This window comes from Podarcis vaucheri (assembly GCF_965113315.1).
Source record: "Podarcis vaucheri genome assembly, chromosome: 3".
In the NCBI taxonomy this organism is placed as follows: Eukaryota; Metazoa; Chordata; class Lepidosauria; order Squamata; family Lacertidae; genus Podarcis; species Podarcis vaucheri.
The window spans coordinates 126,402,504-126,427,401 of record NC_138761.1 but is presented as its reverse complement, the minus strand read 5'-3'; the positions used below and the strand labels follow the sequence as shown (position 1 = coordinate 126,427,401).

At 41.4% G+C, this 24,898-nt stretch overlaps 1 protein-coding gene across 5 annotated transcripts in view; it reads left to right on the top strand.

Moving 5' to 3' along the window:
* Positions 1 to 1,605: 1,605 nt before the first annotated feature.
* The window catches only part of VPS54 (VPS54 subunit of GARP complex), a 42,224-nt gene continuing 18,931 nt past the window's right edge, over positions 1,606 to 24,898 (top strand). Inside the window, exons 1-11 of one of the 5 annotated variants that reach the window (XM_082215748.1) lie at positions 1,606 to 1,725; positions 10,744 to 10,905; positions 12,445 to 12,686; positions 14,477 to 14,555; positions 15,337 to 15,371; positions 15,909 to 16,040; positions 18,504 to 18,889; positions 20,598 to 20,724; positions 21,267 to 21,374; positions 22,942 to 22,997; positions 24,685 to 24,781. In XM_082215748.1, the coding sequence (XP_082071874.1) occupies positions 10,770 to 10,905; positions 12,445 to 12,686; positions 14,477 to 14,555; positions 15,337 to 15,371; positions 15,909 to 16,040; positions 18,504 to 18,889; positions 20,598 to 20,724; positions 21,267 to 21,374; positions 22,942 to 22,997; positions 24,685 to 24,781 (1,398 nt within the window). In that variant the 5' untranslated portion in view covers positions 1,606 to 1,725; positions 10,744 to 10,769. Of the gene's footprint in view, positions 1,726 to 1,942; positions 2,072 to 4,893; positions 5,002 to 9,106; positions 9,962 to 10,006; positions 10,109 to 10,743; positions 10,906 to 12,444; positions 12,687 to 14,476; positions 14,556 to 15,336; positions 15,372 to 15,908; positions 16,041 to 18,503; positions 18,890 to 20,597; positions 20,725 to 21,266; positions 21,375 to 22,941; positions 22,998 to 24,684; positions 24,782 to 24,898 lie in introns of those variants that run through there. The other 4 variants (XM_082215746.1, XM_082215747.1, XM_082215750.1 and 1 more) reach the window with 4 other exon arrangements.

The window sequence follows — 24,898 nt, the reverse complement described above, 5'->3', positions numbered from 1 at the left end:
TCATGCTATAAAGGAGCAGTGCGTCTTTCAGCTTACATCACACATAATTTATAACCTAAAACCATTCAAATATCCCTCCTACAATTCCTATTGGTTAAGAAATTGCAGTTTACAGGCTTCCCGAGCCGCCTACATTGTATGTCCCTCTAATATGTACCCCCACCAATAACATACATCCCATGTCCATTCAAATTAGCTATTTCTCCAACAGGGGTGTGTTCTATGATATTCATGAAGCGTTTGAGCATGTGTAATAGTTCTTAAACTATCACCTGCTATTTCTCCTTGTTCTCTCGAGTCACCTCTAAACTAGAAATCTATCCCTCTTTCAAGGCTAACAATCTACTGTACTTTTAACACATTCTTTACTTAATTGTAACACTAGCAAGGAAAGGAGCCTCTTAGGGAGTATTCTAGCTTGTCGAGTCCAACATCTACTTTATCTCGTTTGCAGTTTCCCCAGCAACTCAAGTTGTAAGACATAAACCACTCAGGTTGTAAAGATATAAAAAACTCAGGTTGTAGATAAAAGTTCTCCGAAGGGGCCCCTCCTTTGGGCTGTTTGAGAACCTTTGTTCGCAGAGCCTTGGTGCCTTCAGGCAGGCGCGGCCAGTTTTGCTCTTTCTTCCTTCTTTATTCCACAAGGGTCTTCTCTGTAGTAGTATTATTGCATCTGTGGAACTTTATTCCCTGAGAGACTGGCCGAGCACCTACTTCATTCAACTTTTAGTGCTTGGTGCGGCAAGAACCAGGCTTTTAATCATTTAAGATGAACCTCCTGGATCAAGCATTCTCTTCTAGTCGTGGCCAGCCAGATACCTGCCGACCCAGATACAAGAATGCTCTCCCTTCCCGTATTTCCCAGTGACTTTTCAGAAGCCCCGCCGCCTCCCACTGTAGAGGCAGAGCAGCTCAAGGAGTCCCGTCCCAGGTGACTCACTCTGGGGTGCGGCGCTCATGGCGCTTCAGGCCCAGAGAGCCGGTGTTTGTTCACAGACAACTTTTTGGGTCCTTTTCTTGTAAACTACCCTGATAATTTCTGTTTATTACATAAGCAAATAAGACAATATAGTGATATTGCATCTTGAAACATGGAGTAGTTTTTTGAAGGTACGCAAACTGGAATAAAACCATGTAATATTTATGACAAGAGAAGTTACTTATAATTTACCATTTTATTTCAAAATACTTTAAAAATTCATTAATGTAAATGCACGAAAGCTTGGGCTTTCTCTAAGGCAGAAAATGGGAAAGGGAGATGCTACACTTTATGGAAATGTTTGCCGGTGTGACAGGGAGGCGGAGAATGGAGGATGAAATGGGGAGAGGAAGGGAGCTGGGAGGGGAAACGTCCCATTGACTTCTTCCTTCTCCCAGTGAAGGTGTTCTTCTTCTTTGGACGTTTCCGCCTCTGGCAAGCTGGGATTGGGGCGTCTTCGGGATGCCGCGCAGCGGGGCCGGGAGGCTGAGCGCCCGGCGCTGCAGAAACATGGCTCGCCCCGAAGGAGTGCTCGGCAGAGGAGCTTGCGGGCTGCGCTTTGGCGGGGCTCCTGCAGCTCCGCGTTTGCTTTCCTGAGGTGCTTTCCCCCCCCCCCCCTTCGCCGTTTCCTATTTTTGCTCCCGATTTTAGTGTTTGGCTATGAGCAGCCTGGGCGCACTTTTCTATGCCAAGGGCGAGACGTATAAAGAAAGCGGCGCTGACCGCGAAGGCAGCTGATTTCTGAGGTACAACGTTTGTCCTTCTTTCACAGGCGGCGGCTGTATTTTGCTGACGGGGAGGGAAGCGGGTGGCGAGGCGCTTGCCGCGAAATCTCTCTCCGGGGCCGCCCGGCGCTCCGCGGGCTGCCGCTGGGCCCAGAAGGGGCGGAAGAGGCGGCGGCGGCTCCTCCTCCTCCTGCTGGCCGGGGCTGCGGGAGAGGCGGCGCTTGCCGGGGCCGCTCCGCTCGCTGCCGCATCGCCGCCGCCGCCCGCCCTGGGCCCCGCCGGCAGCCCGGAGAGCCGCTCCATGGTGGCGACGTGTCGCTTGGGAGGCGCTAGGCCGCGGCGCCGCCTTGGCCGCTTCTTCCCGCAGGTACGGAGGGGCCGGGAGGCGGGCGGCGGGCGGAGGAGGAGGAGGCGGCCACCTCCTCGGCCCCGCCATGAATTCCAGGCCCCGGAACTGCGCTCCTGCCCCCCTCGGAAGCAGCAGCCGGATCCGACCCCTCGGGAAAGGCGGCGTAGGAGAGAGAGAGGAAGCGGGGGCTCGGATCCCACCCAAGGGAGCAGGCCACCCTCTGGCCCTCAGCAGCCCCGCACATTTCTCCCGTAGCGCCTGCCTGCCTGCCTGCCTGCCTGCCTTCCTGCTGCGCCTTATTCGTGGGGTCCGGCTGCCTTCGCCGCAGGAGTGGCATCTCGGCGTGGCGATTGTGGGTGCCCGGCCCCTTCAGGGGGACCTGGGTGGGTGCTGGGGCGCCCAGGGAGCCAGTGCCTGTGCCAGACCCTCCAACATTTCTCTGATGAAAATAGGGACGTCCCATTCCGTGATGATCATTTTACTGTTTATACCCCACACATCTTACTGGGCTGCCCCCAGCCACTCTGGGCAGCTTCCAACATATAAAAAAAACATCATGAAAAAATCAAACATTAAAAAAGCTTCCCTATACAGAATTGCCTCCAGACGGCTTGGAGGTCAATAACTCCATAGCCTCCAACATTTCTCCAATGAAAATAGGGACGTCCTAAGGAAAAGTGGGACTTTCCGGGATCAAATAAGAAACTGGGATGGCTTTTCTAAATCAGGGACAATCCTGGAAAATAGGGACACTTGGAGGGTCTGCCATGCTTTGTCATAACCCCTTTCCTCTCCCTTTTCCCCACCCTCCCCAAATTGGCATGAGCTGTCACCCCATAGTTCCCTTTCCAGAGGATATCACCCACTGCTTTAATTCTTCTTACACAAATACCTTCCACCCATTTTAAGCCATAGGACACTGTTTGCAGGCAATCCTTTCCGCCCACAATTTATCTCCCTTGCCCTTTCTTTCCACGGAAGGTTGTATCCTGCGAACCCCACAGAGGGCAAGTAGGTTCCACGAACTGCTGGTTCTTCTCTAGACTGACCAGCATCATCAGTCCATTTTATCAGATGCACAAAGTGTTATCATGAATAATTTTATAGACAAGACAGACAGACAGACAGACAGATAGACAGATATATGGAAGGTGGCAGGGTGGAGTGGAGTTATAAACATTGAGGTCGGAAGGAATGAAATTGAGAACAAACAGACACACTGATATGTTAACAGCAGCCATTCATACGAAAAAGTTGTTAATAACATAGACTTCTTTAGTCTGGTTTTAAAAAACCCACTTTTGTCCCAATTCAGTGTACAAGTTACTGACCCTCTTGAGGACTTGTAATCTATTAAAATAATATTAAAAGGCTAGCTTTCCACCAGTAAGATTAATAGGCAAGGAATGGCCAGTGAAGTCCTAGCCAACCTTAGGCACCAATTTACCCTATCAAAGCTTTTTTAAAAAACAACAAGTGGTTTCAAATTTGTGACATGAATCCATTTAGAGAGTGGCATCTTGTATTTTGAACAGGAAAATATCTGATAAAAAGACAAGACATGGAGAGCTCCTTCCAAAGCTGCTGCATACTCTACCTCAGGGGTCAGCAAACTTTTCCAGCAGGAGGCCGGTCATAGAATCATAGAAGAGTTGGAAGAGACCACAAGGGCCATCGAGTCCAACCCCCTGCCAAGCAGACCTTGTGGGAGGTCGGACTGTATTTTGAAAAAAATATATGAACGAATTCCTATGCCCCACAAATAACCCAGAGATGCATTTAAATAAAAGGACACATTCTACTCATGTAAAAACATGCGGATTCTTGGACCGTTTACGGGCCGGATTTAGAAGGCGATTGGGCCGGATCTGACCCCCGGGACTTAGTTTGCCTACCCATGTCCTAGGTTATATCCAAGATAAAGTACTATTCATGTATTATGATTCTTCTGATCTTAAGGTATATTTCAGCTGCAGAATGAGAAATGAGACAAAAATGCTGATGGCAAAATCAATGCGAATACTATTTGGAAGTAAAAGTGATTCACTGCTAGGCTTGTTTAATATTAAATTATTTTGGTCCATTGCTTCTAAACTCTGAAAAAGACAAATAGGAAAAGAAACATATAAGAAGATCCAGCTGGGACAGACTAGTGGAAGGGTTTTGTTTATTACTATGTTACCCAGCCAGATTGGCAAGGCGTTACTACTACTACTTTTTGTGTTTTTTATATTGAAAACTGCCCTGTGATCCTCGGATGAAAGGCGTATATTATTTTGAAGGGTTATATATACACTTTGCCTTCACAGCTGCCTCCATCTGTCCTTCCATGCTAATATGTGCCTAGCATATTGAATGCACCCGATAGCTGGTACTTGGAAAGTGCCACCATTGAGCTTTTCCTTTGACAGTCTGGATTGAGATGGCTTCCTACAATGTTTTTGTTATGTTTTCTCAACATTACCGTATATGCTTCCATTCTGGCATATATAATTAGAATAAGAATAAGAATGTGTCATGTATTCATGGGTTTACAACATAACTTCAAATGATACCCGAGGAAGCATCACGTCTTAATGTCAGACATATGTGTGTATAGTGCATTTCATGCATATACATACACACACACACCAGAGTAACCATCCTATCCTCAAACTAAAAAGTTCTGAGTTGGGCCACATTCATGTTTATAAATGAGTTCCCTTACTCTGTACCAAAAAAGTCACCTGGTGTCTTCTGTCCGTTCACCTCTTTTTATCAACATTTGAAATCAGTGGGTTTATCACACATTTGAATGTTTATTCTGTTTTTCTTAAATGTGTTTAATCTTTTGTTTAGGACTTGAAAATAGCCGTGCGTGTTACAATCTCAACGGTTTTTTTAAACTGATGGAACTGGAAGAGATAGGAGGTCTCCTTACTGGGCTTTCTTGGACTTTCCTCATTAAGGCATGCAAACTTAATATTGTTATACTAAATCATTTGTAGAATAGTTGCAGAGTGCAGTGTGTTGGAAAACGCCCAGGGGTGCCTGCTAACCCCCAGAACTCCGAGCAACGCTGGAAGAGGCATCTCCCCGCTCATCCAGTGTGCTTAGTGACATAAACCAGCTTGATTGATGCACACTAATCATCTAGCAGAGGGACGCGGGTGGTGCTGTGGGTAAAACCTCAGCGCCTAGGACTTGTCGATTGCATGGTTGGCGGTTCGAATCCCCGCGGCGGGGTGTGCTCCCGTCGTTCGGTCCCAGCGCCTGCCCACCTAGCAGTTCGAAAGCATCCCCGGGTGCAAGTAGATAAATAGGGACCGCTTGCCAGCGGGAAGGTGAACGGCGTTCCGTGTGCTGCGCTGGCTCGCCAGATGCAGCTTGTCACGCTGGCCACGTGACCCGGAAGTGTCTGCGGACAGCGCTGGCTCCCGGCCTATAGAGTGAGATGAGCGCACAACCCTAGAGTCTGGCAAGACTGGCCCAAACGGGCAGGGGTACCTTTACCTTTAATCATCTAGCATAACACAGCAAGAAGCGTGAAACATCATGGTCAAATCTACTATTTATAACGAAGTAAAAGCAGAAGTACATTACAAAGTACATTCAGTGGAAGAGAGATAAGGCTGTTTTCCATTCCCACAGTCTGCTCAGACAGGCATGTGAATTATACCAATCACATAATGCAGCTTTCGAGGAGTGAAATTGCTAACATGTTGATACTAGTAGAGACTACTAACACTGATATATCCTGTATGAACAGAAGGTTAGTTAGCAATACAGTGGGATTTTACTCTGCTCTTGACATCAAGGCACACCCCCACCCATACACACACACACACACACACACACACACACACACACACACATATGCATGCACCAAGATGAGCACCTCTTGTGTTGGACAATCAAAGTTATATAAGTGGTTACATATAAATTTAACCTTGGATTGAGTTTACATTATTTTCTGTGATCCATTATTTTCACTGGAGTGAAATGAGGGTTACTAGAACCCTCTAAGTCTATTCCATGGGTAGGCAAACTAAGGCCCGGGGGCCAGATGTGGCCCAATCACCTTCTCAATCCGGCCCGTAGACGGTCCAGGAATCAGAGTGTTTTTACATGAGTAGAATGTGTGCTTTTATTTAAAACGCCTCTCTGGGTTATTTGTGAGGCATATGATTTCATTCATTTCCCTCCCCAAAAAATATAGCCCCCCCCACAATGTCTGAGGGACAGTGGACTGGCGCCCTGCTGAAAAAGTTTGCTGACCCCTGCTCTATTCTATCTGCCAAACCCAGATAACCCCTCCCAGAAAATTAAATTAAAAATCTGAATGAAATAAATAATCCATTTTGAAAATCAACTAGAGTCCAAGCCTATATGGTTAAAGTTTTAACAGGGGTAGCTAACCACCAGTTCAGGGGCCTGATCTAGTCTCTCAAGCATTTTTTTTTCTGTTTCCCAACACCCTGCCAGTTTTGGAGAGGGCAATGTGTATATATTTCTCCAATATTTGGGATTCTATCCAGCATGAGGACACATTTGTCTTGTTTCCTAGTCACCCTCTTTGGTTACAGTCCTCTTGGTACTCACCTCCTGAGTTTGCTATTACAGTACAGTGGTACCTCGGGTTACATACGCTTCAGGTTACAGTCTCCGCTAACCCAGAAATATTACCTCAGGTTAAGAACTTTGCTTCAGGATGAGAACAAAAATTGTGTGGCAGCAGCAGGAGGCCCCATTAGCTAAAGTGGTGCTTCAGGTTAAGAACAGTTTCAGGTTAAGTACAGACCTCCGGAACGAATTAAGTACTTAACCTGAGGTACCACTGTATCTGGGTCAGAAATGTAGCAAAGACTTGAGTACTTTCTTTCATTTGTGGTGGCTCTCACCTGCACAAAATATGATTTATTGAGAAAGCAATCAAAACCTCCAGTGTGCCATGCTGGATGGCATTTTGATGGGACAGGATTGTTCCTCTCCCAGACTTTTCTCAGTTTCTGCACTTACTTCCAAGTAAGCGTGCATATGATTGTGCTAGTAATACTTTTATTGACCTGTTATGAGCTGTAATCCTAAATAATACATGTAGCTAGGGTCTTAACTGCTAAATACTGAAGGTCAGAAAAGGTTCCTAGCTTATTTGGAAGTGAATAGGGGACATGTTTTTGCAAAACTAATATAGTATGCCGAGTTTCAGCCTACTATTTCCCCATTTGGGTGTGGGGCTACCTGCACCTTAACTCTGGGAGTTAGGTTTCCTCTCAGCACAATCCCAGTGAGCTCCAGCCTGCTGCCAGCTAAGCGTATGTAGGATTGCAGCTTTAATCATTCCATTTTGCCAAGTTGGAAAAGTTGAATGTTGCAGACCAATGAAGGGCTTATTTATCCAGAGGTTACTATTTCACATTTGCTATCCCCCATCTCAGTGAAATACATATTCCAGCCTTCCACAACTTTCCAATTTATCAACATTCATTGACTATGATCATTGATGGATTGAGAGATCTGAGTCAAGAAGACCTTCTGACCCAGCCAAAAGCAATTATTATTATTTAGTTTGATTTAGCTTCTATTCTACCTATTTGACATGTAAGCATACTAGACCCTGCAATGAATTCAAACAAACAAACAAACAAACAAACAAACAAATGAGTAATCCTGCAGGTTAAATTTAGGAACTTGTGTCTTGTATACTGTTCATATATACTTTATAAACAGTTTAAATTAAGCAGTATGGGGAACTTTCAGGGTAAAACATTTTGGCTTCAGCTAGCTCAGAGCTCTTTGGAAGTTTGGGTGTGCAGACAGCTCTTACTTGCTTTCTTGACTCGGACAAGGGCAATTATTGCATTTACTGAAACTGTGCGCTTTGGAATAAGCAAGGAGTCCCTGAATTTCAGGGAATTTATTTGGGATTATTTATGTATATTTGCCTGTGGATTCCAGATGCTTTGCCTGCAATAACGGCAATGTGTTTCATTAAGACGTACAGTGGTGCCTCGCAAGACGAAAAGAATCCGTTCTGTGATTCTCTTCGTCTAGCGTTTTTTTCGTCTTGCGAAGCAAGCCCATTAGCGGATTAGCGCTTTTAGCGGCTTTTAGCGGCTTATCGGCTTATCGGATCAGCTGATAAGCAGCTTAGCGGCTTAGAAAAGGGGGGGAAGGGAAAAAACCCACAGGAACTCGCAAGACATTGTCGTCTTGCGAAGCAAGCCCATAGGAGATTCGTTTTGCGAAGCACCTCCAAAACGGAAAACTCTTTCGTCTAGCGAGTTTTCCGTCTTGCGAGGCATTCGTCTTGCGGGGCACCACTGTAGCTTAGATCAGTATTAGGTTAATTTAATTGATCTAAAATTTGACAGACTACTGTTATTACATCAGTGAGTGAAGTAATATCAACATGAATCATTTTCAGGCACTGAAATGTGAGTTTTTAAAAAGATCTTCCAAATGTTAAAACTGGAACATTTGTATGTTAACCTTGCCAGTGAAAATGTAATGACAGGTGGAGATATAATAAAAATAAATGTTCAACAAAGTTTATTATATGAGCTGTGATTAATCCAGGTTCATATTTTAGTTTCTGGAGCCATATCAATGCCTACCTTAAGCATGGATGTAGTGAAAGGGGGGCAGGGGGGCAGTTCCCTCCCCAAATCAATAAAAAACCAGTGCAAATCTGCCCCCCTAACAAAAGCCTTTCCCCCCAACAAAGCCTGCCCACCCCAACAAAAATCCAGGATATGCCCATGAATGTAAGCTATAGTTTCTGCATCTATGTAGAAGTACAGTGGAACCTCGTGTTACGGACGGGATCCATTCCGGAGGCCTGTCCGTAACACGGAACTGATGCAAGTTGAAGTGCTGTGTCTGTGCAGGCGCAAGTGGCGAAACCCACAAGTAACCCGTTCTGGTACTTCCTGGTTGCTGCGGGACACAACACGAAAACACGTAACCTCAAATGGACGCAACCTGAGGTATGACTGCAGGATACAATTGCAGTCTAATGTAGGAGTGCAATTAAAGTACTTTTTTGTTGGTGATACTTCAGATTTTCTTGTGAGGTTTTGTTTTGTGTTCATTTCACTTTTACTTTGTGATGAGATTTGAATTGGAAGGCTTGTGCATTACTGCATATTTTAAAAAAAATATTCACTAAATTCAGAAGGATGCTGTTGTTATCTAAATTAGAAAACTTAACATTGCAATATGAGGAAGCATCTTAGTTAATAAGGTGGGGCCATTCTTCACAAACAGTTAATTTGAATGTACTGCACAGGTCTAAGATGTAACGGGAATGATTTTCACCACGTAATTGCTAATTATGGAGCACACTTTGATATTTTCCCTTTTGATACTATTTTACTAGAGCAATTAGGAATTGTGACATTTTGTTCTTTTTGTTGTTGTGTGAATAGACTGGTGTGTACAGTGGCTTGCCGAGGTTAGTTATTTATAAGATCATAGAATCATAGAATTGTAGAGTCGGAAGGGACCCCGAGGGCCATCCAGTCCAAGTCCCTGCAGTGCAGGAATATTCAGCTGTCCTTTATAGGGATCCAACCTGCAACCTTGGTGTTCTCAGCTCCAGGCTCTAACCAACTGATGCTAAATTTATGACTATACTCAAATAGCTGTTAGCTGTGAATAATTTAGTGTGGCATCATGTTGCTGCTGATTTAGGACTGGTTTATTGGTCTAGTGAGATGACTTCAACTAGAAACATTTACTCTTCCTGTTATGTTTCTGTTTTGTTACTGAAATTAAGCTTTTCACCTTTGGCAGGGAATAAGGTGATTGTGCGTGGTAGAAGGGAGAGGAGGAAGATGACGACAAGGAAGTTGAAAGCAAAAGCATTATACTTTTTCCAGAATATCTTACAAAGCCTGCTTATCCCACCTGTCTCTTCCCTAGCATGTTGGTATCTGTGTACAGTAATCACAAATTGATGATTTATGTTCAGTTAATCAGCATTTGCATCTTAGAAAATTCTACAGGAAGGTAGAACCTGGTTGCATTCAGTGAACTAGATGAAGACTAGTTGAAGAAAAAGGGTTTATGAAGGTTTATATCCTTGATCTCTTCTTACTGTACTGGTAGATATAGTTGCACAAGAATGTGAAATCATCAATATAAGAAAACAAATAGTCCATTGACTTCAGTGGCATTAAGCCATGAGTTTATTGTTAGCATATACTCAAAACTTTTCCTAGAAAGAAAAAAATACAGTGGTATGTCGGTTTTTGAACGTTTCCGTTGATGAACATTTCAGTTTTTGAATGCCATAAACCTGGAAGTAAATGCTTCAGTTTTTGAACATGCCTTAGAAGTTGAACAGAAACGCGGCTTCCCCTGAGTGCAAGATCCTGAGGCCTAGCTGTTGGCTATTGAGTTTTCGGTTTTCGAATGTTTCAGAACTTGAACGGTCTTCTGGAATGGATTATGTTTGAAAACCGAGGTACCACTGTATTCATTCATTCTGGAATGGATTATGTTTGAAAACCGAGGTACCACTGTATTCATTAAAAATAAAGAAGACTGTATGGTGTTGTCTCATTACATTTTCCTAAACCATTTTATCTCCTTTTTTACCTTAACTTTCAGTTTCTATAACTGGGTTGTCATATTATAATTGCCATCAGCCTGCCATAATATCTAAAAAGATGTTTATGAATACATGTTATCTCTTTTTAATTCAGTACTTAACCAGTGGTGACTATATGCAATGGCCTCAAGCCACCGGTCTTCACCAGTGCCTCCATCAAAGAGCAGTGATACTTTCATTAAAAGGGAAGTGGATTCTGCCAAACGCTTTCGACCAGTGCAGTCGCTGCCAGATGTATGTCCCAAGGAACCAACAGGTAAGTGTCTCTAACAAAATTGGCTTTAACTTTTTTTCCAGGCTAAGTGCCACGTTACCCCATTGAAAAACTGTTGAGTGCCACATTACAGTATGTATGTATTAAATTTGTATACAAATTTAATACAGACATTCATACATACAGCATAAAAACAAAATAAAGAAACAAAAACAAAAACAAAACACACCAATAACCCTCCTCTCACAAACACATTTAAAAGGACATAGAATGTTAATCAACCAAAGGGCTGGTTGAAGAGGAACATTTTTTCCTGGCACCTAAAGATGTATAATGAAGGCGCCAGGTAGGATCTCAAAGTTACTAGGTCTAGACCCTTACCCTTAACTCTCTCTCTCTCCACCCCCCCCTCTTCCTCTCCCTCTCCCCATACACACACCATATCTCATGGAAACGGAGATCTATGTTTGATACACGCGTGTCCCCACTTAAATGAGGGTTATGTTCCCAGGTACCACAGGTACACATGAAATCATGTATAGTGGGGAACACCATCTAAAAAACCAAACACCAGCACAATCGCTCCCTCCAAACCTCTTTTCTCAAACTCCAACTCTCCACAGGCCTCCCCTTTCACACATTTTTGCAGATTAAATAGATTTATTTAATTATTTCCCAGCTCTGCGTGTATACATGAATTGAACACGCGTAAGTGGAGAGATGCCTGTCATTAGCAGGGTAGGCATGGTAAAGTTTATGCTGTTAAACATACACATTGTGTACATGTTGAACTCTGTGGACGTGACAAACTACATTCTAGTGATTTCAGGGGATCTCTTCTGAGTGTGACTTAGACAGATACAATCCTTAAATAGTGAATTGACATTAGTTTGTTTATTGCACAGTTGCATATTGCTACAGACATAAAAAAACAGTAAATGTTTAAATTTTGGATATTTGCATTAAACTTGATAGCCTATGTGAGCTTGAATGAAAAGAACATGCTGGATGAGCAGTAAATCAATTTCAATAAGATTATTTTTATAGCAAAAACAATTAAAATCAATTTCAGGCTTGTGTAACTCTTGAAATGCTGCATTGCCTTCTAATTCTTCTCTTAATTATACTCTTCGGTTCTGCTATTTTATTTTATTTTTGTACCTTTGAAAGGAGCAAACAATAGTAAATTACATGATGACTGTTTCAGTGTGTAGAGGATTTGTAGGTCTGTCATTGTGAGGCTTTGCAAAATGCACAAAGATAACAATTGTTAATACGCTTCATTTCTCTGATACCTGAAATTACCTGCTGCATGGAGATTTGTCTGCTACCTCGCTGCCAACATTGGAGAGTTCAGAGTTTTCTGTTCTACCCTGAATGCTAAAAGCAATATTAAGATAAGATGGATATATTTCAGTCTAAACACAAAGGTGCAGAGCAGTCCTGCAGTACATAATTAGAGTGTAATATCTCCTTAAGATATTTATTTGTATAGTTAATTCTTAAATTATGCTGCAGATTTTATCTTGTCATTGCTGGAAAAAATGCATGCCTCTTTCAAGTTACTGTTTTGTCTTTCAGGTGATCCTAATAGTTTATGTGACAGTCCATCTTTAGTTGCTGATCAACATAGATGGACTATTTATCATTCCAAAGTAAATCTCCCAGCAGCACTAAATGATCCTCGGTTAACAAAAAGGGAATCTGATTTCTTTACAAAAACATGGGGACAGGATTTTGTGGACATTGAAGTTGTGCCTTCGCTCTACCTCCCACAGATCAGCAAGGAACTTTTTGTAACATACCAACAGGAAATTGTTCAGGTAAAAGAGAAATCCTGTGATAGACCTGTCTATTTCTGATGTTCGGGCTGTGAGTGCTGTTGCTTTTGTAGCAAATAAGGGCAGAAAAAGGAGAGTTGGGGGGAACCCAAAGCTAGAAAGAAAGAAAGAAAGAAAGAAAGAAAGAAAGAAAGAAAGAAAGAAAGAAACACCATAGTGCCTCAGAACAGCCTAATGAGGATTGAGTCTGCTCAGTGGCCATGGAATGCTGACTGACTTTTTTTGCATATTCTGTGCAGTTTAATTTGCTACCTCACAGAAGATGATAAAAATGAATTTGTCTCTTTAAGTTCTTTCACTGTTTATTTTTCTTCTTGCAAGCTGGCTTAGGACCTAAATTGCCTGGTTGGTGAGGGACTGATAGTGAGGAGGTGAGCGGGAAAAGGAATCTGCTGCCAGACCAGAGGATGAGCACAGTTCATGCTAAACAATTTTTTTTTAAGTTAATGCTAACTTGTCAACCAAAGCCAGCTTTGAGCTAGTGTTTCAGATCCTGTTTTGTTAGCCTCATAGAAAACCATGAGGATGTACAAGCAAACCATAGTTTAGCTACACAAAACTGTGGTTTCCTGTTACATCTGAAGTGGCCCACACTTAATGGAAATTTTTACACTTGTTGCACACACACAGTTGTATATGAACATTTTTTAAAAGAATCCATCTGCTTAGAGAAGAAACACAACTTGTTCATTTAAACAGTTTTTCCTATTTTTAAGCAGTGTGATGAAAGAAGTGCAATCTCTCTGTGCACAAAGGCTGAAAGTTTGGAACAGTTACTCTACTCTACTCTGAATGTGTCTGCACACACTCTACCTAGCCCTTCTCAGTTTGAGCAGCAAGGTCTGAAGAGGACTTCAAGATGCATTTGACTGAATGAATTTGGAAGCTTCCTTGCAGTAGGAAACCAATAATCCAGAGTTCCTGAGCATGGGGAGGCTTCTAAGTCTGTCCAGTTGAATTTGCATAGAAGACCCCTTCACACTAAGATGGAGAGTGGAGGGTTGGTGCTGCTGTACACACAAAAGTTGTGGGACACATGGACACCAGTCCCCTGCACTCCCCCCTCCCCCCCGCCTACCCTTGCATGTTCAGGATGAAGGCCTGAAGAGTACTTTAGTGCTAAACCTTACAAAGAAGCCTTAGGCCCTCAGGTGCTTTGGGACGATATGTCCCAACCATGGAGATGATGGGGGTTGCAGTCCAACAGCATATGTGGACCTAAGGTTGGGGAAGTCTGCTTCAGAGGATAGCCCAGTCCTATGCATGGCTACTCAGAAATAAAGGCTATTGTAGGCTTTATTCCCAGGTATGCACGCATAGGATGTCAGCTTTAGTTAAAGGTATAAGAAAAATTGGCCTATATATATATTTAATCTTTAATATATTTTATTAATATGAGAGCCAGTGTGGTGTAGTGGTTAAGAGCGGTAGTCATGTAATCTGGGTAACCGGGTTCGCGTCTCCGCTCCTCCACCTGCAGCTGCTGGGTGACCTTGGGCCAGTCACACTTCTCTGAAGTCTCTCAGCCCCACTCACCTCACAGAGGGTTTGTTGTGGGGGAGGAAGGGAAAGGAGAATGTGAGCCGCTTTGAGACTCCTGAAGGGGAGTGAAAGGCGGGATATCAAATCCAAATCCAATGCAGTCCTGAATTACACCATTGCATTATAATAGATTTAATTTGTCAGTCAATTTTCATTTTGCATAGGAAACTTAAATAATGTGCTGTGGGGAAAAAATGTTTCAAACCCGGAATTTTCTTTACCTTTTGTAGAGAGAAAAGATTCATGAGAGATGCAAGACCATTTGCCCTGCTAAAGATACTTTTGATAGGACACTGTTACATACTCATGGTAGGTTACAGGTTTTCTTGTAGCTGCTTAGTCATTCTCTTTAATTTACTAGGGCTGCCGTATGTCCAGAATTTCACTCTTCATTGGATAATTTGAGTCCCTGAGCAGGGAACAATGAAGTAAGGCAGTCATAAAATATGCAGGAAAAAGATAACAATATACAGAAATGACAGAGTATAGAAAAATAGGGCAAATAAATGAACAAAACAACAGCTTCACCATAAAGCAAGCAAAGATAAATTACAGTGAAGACAGCAATTAGAATTTCTAATTTCACCCAATACTTGGGTAATGAAAATACAACATCTAGCAGACTGAAATATTTCAAATTGTCTGCCCTGAATCTTCAAAAATTCAGCTTCATTTAATGTCCCCAAATTCTAGTATTTATGAGAGAGAGAGAGAGAGAGAGAGAGAGAGAGAGAGAGAGAGAACATTTCTGTATTCACTTTCTCTATGCCATGCATAATTTCATACCACTCTCTCCAATGGCTAGAGAGTGAAAGAGGTGACTACCTGCCTCTCCACTGCCTGCTGAGATGGTTCTTCAATCTACAAAGGAGAATATTTGCTTTAATAATATTTTCTTCTGTTTATCTAAAATGACTGAGTTCAGATTTTTCTTACTTGTGTATATTCAATCTGAAACCAAATCCAGAAACATTCCAAAGTTTAATAAGGGCCTGTATGTTTCATAAAATTGAAAATGAATGAGCAACTGGAGTTTACTGTGAAAATATGTAATTTGAATCTTCTATTTGTTGCGGCATTTTATTTTTAGATAAATCCAGGACAGATCTGGAGCAAGTACCTAAGGTATGATGGAGATTTTCATACCTGTAAGAAGAAATGCTTTGCTCGTTTCTTTTGCTTATTAATTTATTTGGGCTGTATGTATTATTTATTGAATTTATATACCGCTCTATACTCGCAGGTCTCAGGGTGGTGTACAGAATAGAGATACATATTTTAGCATAGCTTATCCTACTCTTATATGTGACAATGTATGCAGAATTTAGGCAACTTATCAAAAGGCATCATTTCCAGTTGTTTTCACCAATCTTCCTCTTTTTGAAGTTGTTTCTTTTGCTAGATTCTGAAGATTAACTATTCACACTAACACTATAGTCACATTTTATTTTATTTTTGTCCTTTGCTGCAATAATCCCAACATATTTCACACATACATAGGCCCAATGCAATAATGTACTACAGCAAGCTTCAGAGTTGTGTGATCTCCCCTTCTTTCCTCCTTAGTCCACAAGGTTGAGGAATGGAGGTCTGCACTATACAGGTAAAGGTGGGAACATTAGTGATGTGTGGTAATGAGATGTGATTGACTTCTTTTTTCAGATTTTTTTAAAACCAGATTTTGCCTTGGAAGATCCCCTAACATTTAATGCAGTATTACCTTGGTCTCATTTTAATACTACTGGAGGCAAAGGAAATCGTGATGCCGCTTCCTCAAAGTTGCTTCAAGAAAAGGTAAATAAACTCTGTGCTTTTCTCCCCCAGGGGGTACTCAAGGGGACATAGAACCAGCACCTCTTTTTGTTGTTGTTAAAAAACACTGACATTTACTGTAACAACTTCATGGTGAGTACCAGCACCTATTTTTCTAGAAAAAAAGCACTGAAGAAACTGTTTCCATAGCAGGTATTTGATCAGTGCGATGGAAGTTTCTTTATTAAGGTGCTAACTGTGCATATTTTCTTGGCTTGTGTAATTCTGGTTGAGCTCTTTCAGAATAAAATGTTTGTTTGTTTGTAGCCTGCCCATCTGACTGGGTTGCCCCAGCCACTCTATAATATATAGATATTATAAAGGACTGTTGGTTGTTTCTGTTGGAAGGTTAAGAACATTAAACCCTAAAAATGGATTGTGGCATAAGCATTTAAGGCAAGCCACTTTATCAACATTTGAAGTGTTGCTTGATCCTTGCTTGATACTGATATCATTTCTGATATCAAAGGCTCTTAATCTGCCGTTACCCCATTTAGGATGGATGCACAATTTATTTATTTATTTATTTATTTATTTATTTATTTATGTATGTTTATTCCATCTCTATCCTGCCTTTCCTCAAAAAGGCTCAAGGTGGGACTTGTGATTCTGCCTTCCTCCCATTTATCTTCACCTTATCTAACCTTATGAAGTTGGTTAGTCAGCGAGTCTGATGTCAGAGTGAAAATTTGAACAAAGTCTCCATAATCCTTGTCTGACTCCGTAACCACTATATCAGTTGACTATCAGCGCTAATTGAGCCCAGATTCTTTCTGTTTCAAAGAGAAGCCAGCTGGGCAGAGTGTGGATTGGATGGTCGTAGATTCTGAAGACTCTTCCTGCCTCCAGTGAAAAAAAGGAGGTGTTTGAAAAAAAGATTGTTGCTTTCTAAAAAGGCACTGAACGCACATTGAGGTGGATTAACATGTCAGACACCTGAAAATACATTTAAATTTGAAAGCTTACATGAAGCATAGGTAGGAGGCAAAAACGAACAACTGAGTGGGAATAACTTTGTGTCAATAAAGGAGCAAAAATGGGGAAGCCGTCTTTGTTCAGCAGTAGAAAACCCACACCAGTTTTGCCGTGGGAAATAGTCTGATGCACATCAGAGATATAATTGAGTGCAGCCCAAAGAATGGTGGGTGACAGCGAGAAGTTCTTATTACATAGTGAGACCAGAAGGCAGTGCAGAAAATTAAGAATGCCATATTACAATTTAGCGTGTAAGTGAGCATGATATAAGTGAACTGAGCTGTTCACCTGTGGAATGGCCTCCCTGGGAAGGTGGTAGAGTCTCCTTCCTTGAAGGTTTTTAAGCAGAAGTCTGTCCTGGATGCTTCAGTTAGGATTCCTACATTGCAGGGAGTTAGACTACATGATCCTTGGGGTCCCTTCCAACTCTATGATTCTACAATATCTTAACAGGAAAGTGGGTATTCATTACTCAAACTTGTTAAATAGGGTATATGAACTTTTAATGGAAGATAATATTGTGGTGCACAAGACACTTCCAGTCATTATTGATCTGAAAGTATCAAATCTGCAAATTAATTCCAACTTAGCCAGTTCATGCTGAAGTCTCATTTTGAAACTTTCCTCCTTGAAGAATGGCAGCTTTCAAGCCTGTTCTTAAACGTTCAAGAAGATTGAAATACACCTCCAGTGTCATGCTGTATACCGTATTTTTCGCACCATAGGATGCACCGGACAATAGGACGCACTTTGTTTTAGAGGGGGGAGAACCAGAAAAAATATTCTCCCCCTCTCTGCCCAGCGCCCCTTCAGTGAAGCGGCAGGAGGCGCTGCGCAGAGAGGGGGAGAACTTTCCCCCTCTTGTTTCCCCCCTCTAAAACAAGGTGCCGTTTAAGGTGCGTTCAGGCGGCTGCGTTGGAAGCCTGGAGAGCGAGAGGGGTCGGTGTGCACTGACCCCTCTCGCTCTCCAGGCTTCAGGTTCCTTTCGACCTGCTCTTTGGGGCTGGCGGGGGGAAGCCCACCACCAGCCCCAAAGAGCAGGTCAGGGAGCAGCGGAAAGGCGCAGCGGAGAGGCTCCTGCCATAGTTGCGCGCTCTCCCGGCTGGAGAGGTGACGCAGGGCTGTAGAGGCTCCTGCCATAGCCGCGCGTCACCTCTTCAGCCAGCAGAGGGTCGCGGGGCTATGGGGTCTTCGCTCCATAGGACGCACACACATTTCCCTTTCATTTTTGAAGGGGAAAAAGTGCGTCCTATAGAGTGAAAAATACAGTACTTTTTTCCTTGTTTTTCTTTGTTTAATTTTAGATCCAGTATTCATTAAATATGGTCTGTGTTCCTGGGTATGTGCATGTGTGATTTGTAAAGGCAGCGTGCCCATTTTACTTGAGTTAAATGTCTGGTATTGTGACACTGATTGTGGTAGATTAAGAGCACAAACGTTACAATATTGATTTCTCTTTCTCCCCTTAAGCTGAGCCACTATCTGGATATCGTGGAAGTAAACATCGCTCATCAAATATCTCTCCGCTCAGAAGCATTTTTTCATGCCATGACCTCCCAGCATGAGCTGCAAGACTACCTCAGGAAAACCTCCCAGGCTGTAAAAATGCTTCGAGATAAAATAGGCCAAATTGATAAAGTAATGTGTGAAGGATCTCTTAAAGTTTTAAGATTATCATTGACTAGAAATAACTGTATAAAAGCATATAATAAACTGAAGTTAATGGCAACAGTGCACCAAACACAACCTACTGTCCAACTATTGCTGTCTACTTCTGAATTTGTTGGAGCGTTAGACTTGATAGCAACAACACAAGAGGTGCTACAGCAGGAGCTCCAGGGCATTCACAGCTTCCGGTAGGTGACATTTGACATTCCAGTAGAAATTCGTAATCACATATAAAATTATTATGATCAGTTTCAAGGGATATCTAGTTCATGCAGATCTAAGTTGGTATTCAACTAAATTTAACTCAGAGTAGAGCTGTTGAAATTAATGGATACGACTAAGTGAGTAAAGCTTGGCTGCATACCACCTATAAGTGGTATCTTTATATATGTTATTGAGTTGAACTAATTTACTATATTGTTAATTATATTACAGTATATTAGTGTCCAGTGAGAATGTAATTAGTCAGGTTTTTTAAAAGGCCCTAAAAGTATCCTTGATATAGTGCGAATTCTTATTTACATTAATAGTTGTACACCACATAAATGCAAAAGTAAAGGGTATTCAGACTGCCCTTCCTCTCTGTCCTAAATATAGGCCAATCAAGATCAATGGTTGAGTACAGGTCACCTAGTATTATGAGAGAAGGTGGAAAGTTGTCTTTGTTTATTTTCCTCCACACCATCCATAATTTAATAAAGCACTGTCACACTCCTCCCTCCAAAAACATCTTGTTTTCTAGACTAAAAGGTCCTTTATATTTTAGTCCAGGGTTTCCCAAAGTGGCTGATAATGACTCCTGGGCTTGATGGGGCTGTGCAAGGAGTGAATAAAGACCTATGGCTCAAAATGAATTAGGGGTGGAAAAGAAGCTTGCAGAAAAGGGCATGTCATGCGCAGAGTGAGCATCCCTTGCCAGTGAGGAACCTCTGTATTGAACAAGATGATTCCACAATACAACCATATTCTCAGACTGTGCTGCTTTGCTGCTAAAAAAATTGTCTATAGGTGTTTTTCCTCACTTTATTCATTTACACTGGGTCAATGAGAACTTCATAAGCTCATCCAGGGTTCAGGTGTTTGAGAAACCCTGTTTCTAAGCCTTTCTTAGAGTGAAGATAGTCATCCTTTTTGAGATACGTCGAACAGAAATCAGTCTAGTGCTCCAGATGTTTCTTTCCCTTAGATTTGTGTCAGGGTGTTAAGCGCTTTTCTAATAGTCATTGAATGGAGCTCAGTTTTTTTATTCCCGTGATGCTCTCTTGCTGGACTTATAATTGTGCCCCTTTAGATTTGTTCTCCATGCGTTGGTTCTTATTTACCTTTTTGTTTTCCATTTGCCCAGATTTTAGAAATCCTTTTAGATCTCCTTGCAGTCTACAAACTTGGTCTTCTCACTGCCCCTTCTGACTCCATCTCTTTATTGAAAAAAATAGATAGCTCTCACCTCAATAAATATCTTTGGGGAAGCATTACTCCATGCATACCTCCACTGTTAGAAGTCAGTTTACTCTTGCCCTCTATTTCCTGTTTTTTAGCCAGCTACTGATCCCTAAGAGGACCTGTCAACATCTCCCATGACTGCTGAATTCTCCAGAGTCTTTGGTTATTCACGAAGTGTGTAATTAGAATGCATATTTTATTGCAAATTGTTCTCTTTTCATGGAGATGTCTGACATTAATGTCACAGTGGAATTTAAAAGTGTTTTTTTTTTCTTTTGCTGCAAAGGAAGACATAACGTAAATAAACTGTATTCAGTGTCCTTTATTTATTGTGTAGAAATTACCCAGATGATAGTTATACATCCCCATATTTTCCTGATATTTAGATAATGGCACTTTCATGCTCCCTCCCATAATTATTTTAACTTTTTCACACATTTTTTTCTTCAACAGGCATCTTGGATCACAGCTATGTGAATTAGAAAAACTCATAGATAAAATGATGATTGCAGAGTTTTCTACCTATGCTCACAGTGACTTAAATAGACCTCTGGAAGAAGAATGCCAGATTCTGGAAGAGGTACAGTACTCCCCATTTAGAAGGCTTTTTGCGGTCTAATTACCTCTCAGGACATAGAACAGAACACACTGCTGTCAATGCCTATTCCATTCACTTCTCCTCTACAAAATGAATTTTCACCAACACATCTTGAATCCTCTCAGTGATTTGAAAGCATTAATTTTGGCATTTCCCATTCAATTCTTTTTTATTTCTCAGCTGTGTCATAATGCATACCACCTGTCCACTCCTTCATTCATGGAAGGCACAAATACGTACCTTGTATTGTCCTTAGCAGAACTAGCTTCTGTGTGTAGTATGTGGGGATGAATGCAAAGTATACATCTGTAGCACATGGCTTCTACAGCAGCCAATAATTTCTGCCGGGCCAGAATCAAACCTTGACCTTAATAGTACAGAGACTAACTCCTATTGTACTTTCCAACAGATTTGCTATTTAGCATGTTAATTTATCTGCACTAGTTAGGTTCTAATCTGCCATTTGAGTTCTGATTACCTTTCTTTCACATGTGATCTTTATTCTTGTTTTTTTTTCTAAATAGGAAAGGCTTGTATCTTTAGTGTTTGGACTTCTAAAACAAAGGAAATTGAATTTTTTTGAAATATATGGAGATGAAATTATTGTAACGGCAAAAAATATAATTAAACAGGTAATTTATTTTTGAGGGATATTTACCTTTCACATATATTGTAGTTAAATGTTTTGTGTTTTTTTGTGCTTTTTTCTAAAAAGAAAAATTTAGGGGTACTCTCATTTTGATTCAAGAAAATCACCATTTTATAGTTCAAATTGGGAAAAATAAATACAGGAAATGGAAAAAAGTACATAGTTTCACAAAATGTTTAGGGGTATTCGTCCCCCCAGAAAAAAAGCACTGGTTTTATGTATGTCTTCAGGTCTTCTGATATTTCCAGGTATCTAAACCGGTTTTCTTTCTCTATCATGAGTTATACAAAGCCCAAAGAATAGATATACTTTGTTGATTTATCATATGTTTTGCTTATTGATTGTTGTTTGCAACAATAATCTAGATTTTAAAAATAGATGTATTTTTTATAAGCTGTAAATAATGGAGTACCATAATCGCTGACCACTGGCCTTCTGACTGGGGATGATGGGAGCTGTCATCCAACAGCTTTGGGGGACCCAAGGTGAGGAAGGCTGCTCTAAAATACCACCGTTGCATCTATCCCAATCTGGATTGGGCTTCCCGCACCTGCCATTTATTGCTCTCCTCTTTAGTTTAGCTCTGCCCAATCTTCCTTGAATCTTCTGTGCTGTTTTGGGAAAAGAGACATCATCTTCATCCTAGTATTGAAAAGATTTTATATTCTTTGGGTACTAAGCACACTGGCTTATTTTGGACAGTCTTTTCAGGCTTAGCATAAACTAGAAATGAAGCAAAGAAGGAGAAGCTTTGAAAGGCTATAGGCCAGGGGTCAGCAACCTTTTCCAGCTGTGGCCTGGTCCACCGTCCCTCAGACCATGTGGTGGGCCGGACTATATTTTTTGGTGGGGTGGGGGGAAATGCCCCACAAATAACCCAGAAATGCATTTTAAATAAAAGCACACATTCTTCTCATGTAAAAACACGCTGGTTTCCGGACCACCTGCGGGCCGGATTGAGAAGGCGATTGGGCCGGATCCTGCCCACGGTCCTTAGGTTGTCTACCCCTACTGTAGGCAATACTTGGTGCATTTCAGGGTTTCATTATCTTTCCTTTTTTACTGTACACATAAGATTTTTACACATACACTTAAAATGAATGCGACACACATGAATTACACTTAAAATGTGAATGTGTAACATACAGTGCTCTCATAGTAATGTATGAATAGGCACTCAGAATAATGTTTGAAGGGTACAAAACTTACCCATTCAGGACAACTTATCAAATGTTTTAAAAAGGTATTTGGAAACCATAGGCAGGATTGAGTGAACATTTTCAGTGGCCTGGGCTTCAGTCCTTAAACCTGGACTTCAGTTTCCTGCATCATTCTTCACACATCACAATAATTAGCAGGAGGAAAATAAAGCTGAATAAGGTGATCTGTGAGCAGACTTGCCTAATGCATGTGTGGTCCAATTTCATTTTCCATTGTGAAGTTTTTATTATTTCAGCTCTGAATATTAGGATAATCAGGAAGTGTCTGATTCAGGGGTAGAAAGCTTTCCAAATTTAATTCTAAGACATATTTTTCTTACATCTTTGCAGTGTGTGGTTAATACAGTGTCACAAATAGAAGAAATAGACACAGATGTGGTTGTTAAGTAAGTATAAAGCTTTGAGTTGCTATGAACTAGATTTACCATTTGCTTCTCTATCCGTGAATTGCCTACCAATTTTGTCCACATGCTTTTTACTTCTTTTTGGCATCTGTGCTTTTAGCATAATTCCCATAACTTTGAAAGAGTGCATGTGTTGATCATGTGCAAACAGCAGAGGTGAAAATGGCAGGTCACGCAAGATACACTTTCTGAAATTCTCTCTCCTACATGGCATTAAAGGTGCAAAGCTTTATCTCCTTTTCCTCTGGTCATCATAGAGAGAGAGAGAATGAATTTTGAAAAACTTATGTTAAGGCTGCAATACTATACATCAGTGGTTCCCAATTAGCTAGTTACTGAGGACCCCCTATTTTTCAAAAGCCAAGCCATGAACCCCCTACTTTTGAAAATGTTGATAACTCCATGGTAGTTTCCTGTACAAATGATTTTTTAAAAAGAAAATGTGGGGTAGCGCCTAATAAGGAAAGGATTTTAGGTATACTAAATAAGAGACTATAAAAATTTGTGATATTACCTTTCAAAAATGACAAAGATTTAGTTGGCGGGAAGACCAATTTAATTTTATAAACATATAGTACAAGTGATCAAATTATGACATGTCTAGCAGCTACTAAGCATAAATAATAATAATGAACTTACTTACTTGCAACCCTTCTGGCTAGGTAGCCCCAGCCACTCTGGGCAGTTCCCAACAAAATGTTAAAAACACGCTGTCAGGTCTGTAGGCGGTTGCTCACAAGTAAACAGCCAGGGCTCCAACTTGTCTTTTACAGGTTTTATTGAGTTCAAACTATGTACAGTTCAGAAGTCCAGTCTTAAGAATGGTTTGTTGAAAGAAGTGAACTCAAGCATCAAGCTGTGAAACTGACTTGTTTCAACAAACCATAGTTAAGATTAGCTTCTGTTTAGGGTTCAGATGTAATGATAAACTCCAGTTAATCAAAAAATAGAAGTGAAAGCTTTAAATCTCCTCCTGGAGGAGAGGGGAGGGTGAAGTGTGGGAGCTGAGACCACCTGCTGCTTATACTCATCAGGATAAACCATGATTTAATCCCCGCAACGGGGTGAGCTCCGGTTGCTCGGTCCCAGCTCCTGCCAACCTAGCAGTTCAAAAGCACGAAGTGCAAGTAGATAAATAGCTCCAGTGGGAATGTAAACCGTGTTTCCGTGCGCTGCTCTGGTTTGCCAGAAGCTGCTTAGTCATGCTGGCCACATGACTGTATGCTGTATGCTGGCTCCCTCAGCCAATAAAGCGAGATGAGTGCCGCAACCCCAGAGTCGTCCGCGACTGGACCTAATGGTCAGGGGTCCCTTTAGCTTTACATGTACTACAGAATTATCTGCAAAGTTCCTGAAAGTCTTCAGTTTCTGAAACCTCAGAATACAAATTTTGCTACAGAAATTATGTAAACATAATTTAATGTTGATCTTCTTCATCATTTTTATTAATGCATTCCCCCCCCCCGAGGTATACTGTTAGTCTTTGTATCATTCACCATAATAATAGCACTGTGAGGTAGACCTTAATATACCTTTTTAGAGATAGGAAGCTGAGCCTGAGAAGCTGTAGACAGAACTGGCAAGGACATACCCAAGGCCACCTTACAGGATGAGAGTTAAACTGAGTTTAAATGAAATTGTAATTATTGTTATATGGTATTCTTCATAGACTTGCAGATCAAATGAGGATGATGAATTTTCCACAGTGGTTTGATCTACTGAAAGATATATTTTCTAATTTTATTTTATTTCTCAAGAGAATTAAGGTAAGAAGTGTACTTTATAGACTTTATATTGTTATTAAACCCATTGAATTTTGATACATTTGGACTTGGGTCTCTTGCATCAGCTGAGTGAGTTTTCATGAAAGGCCTTGGAGAGTC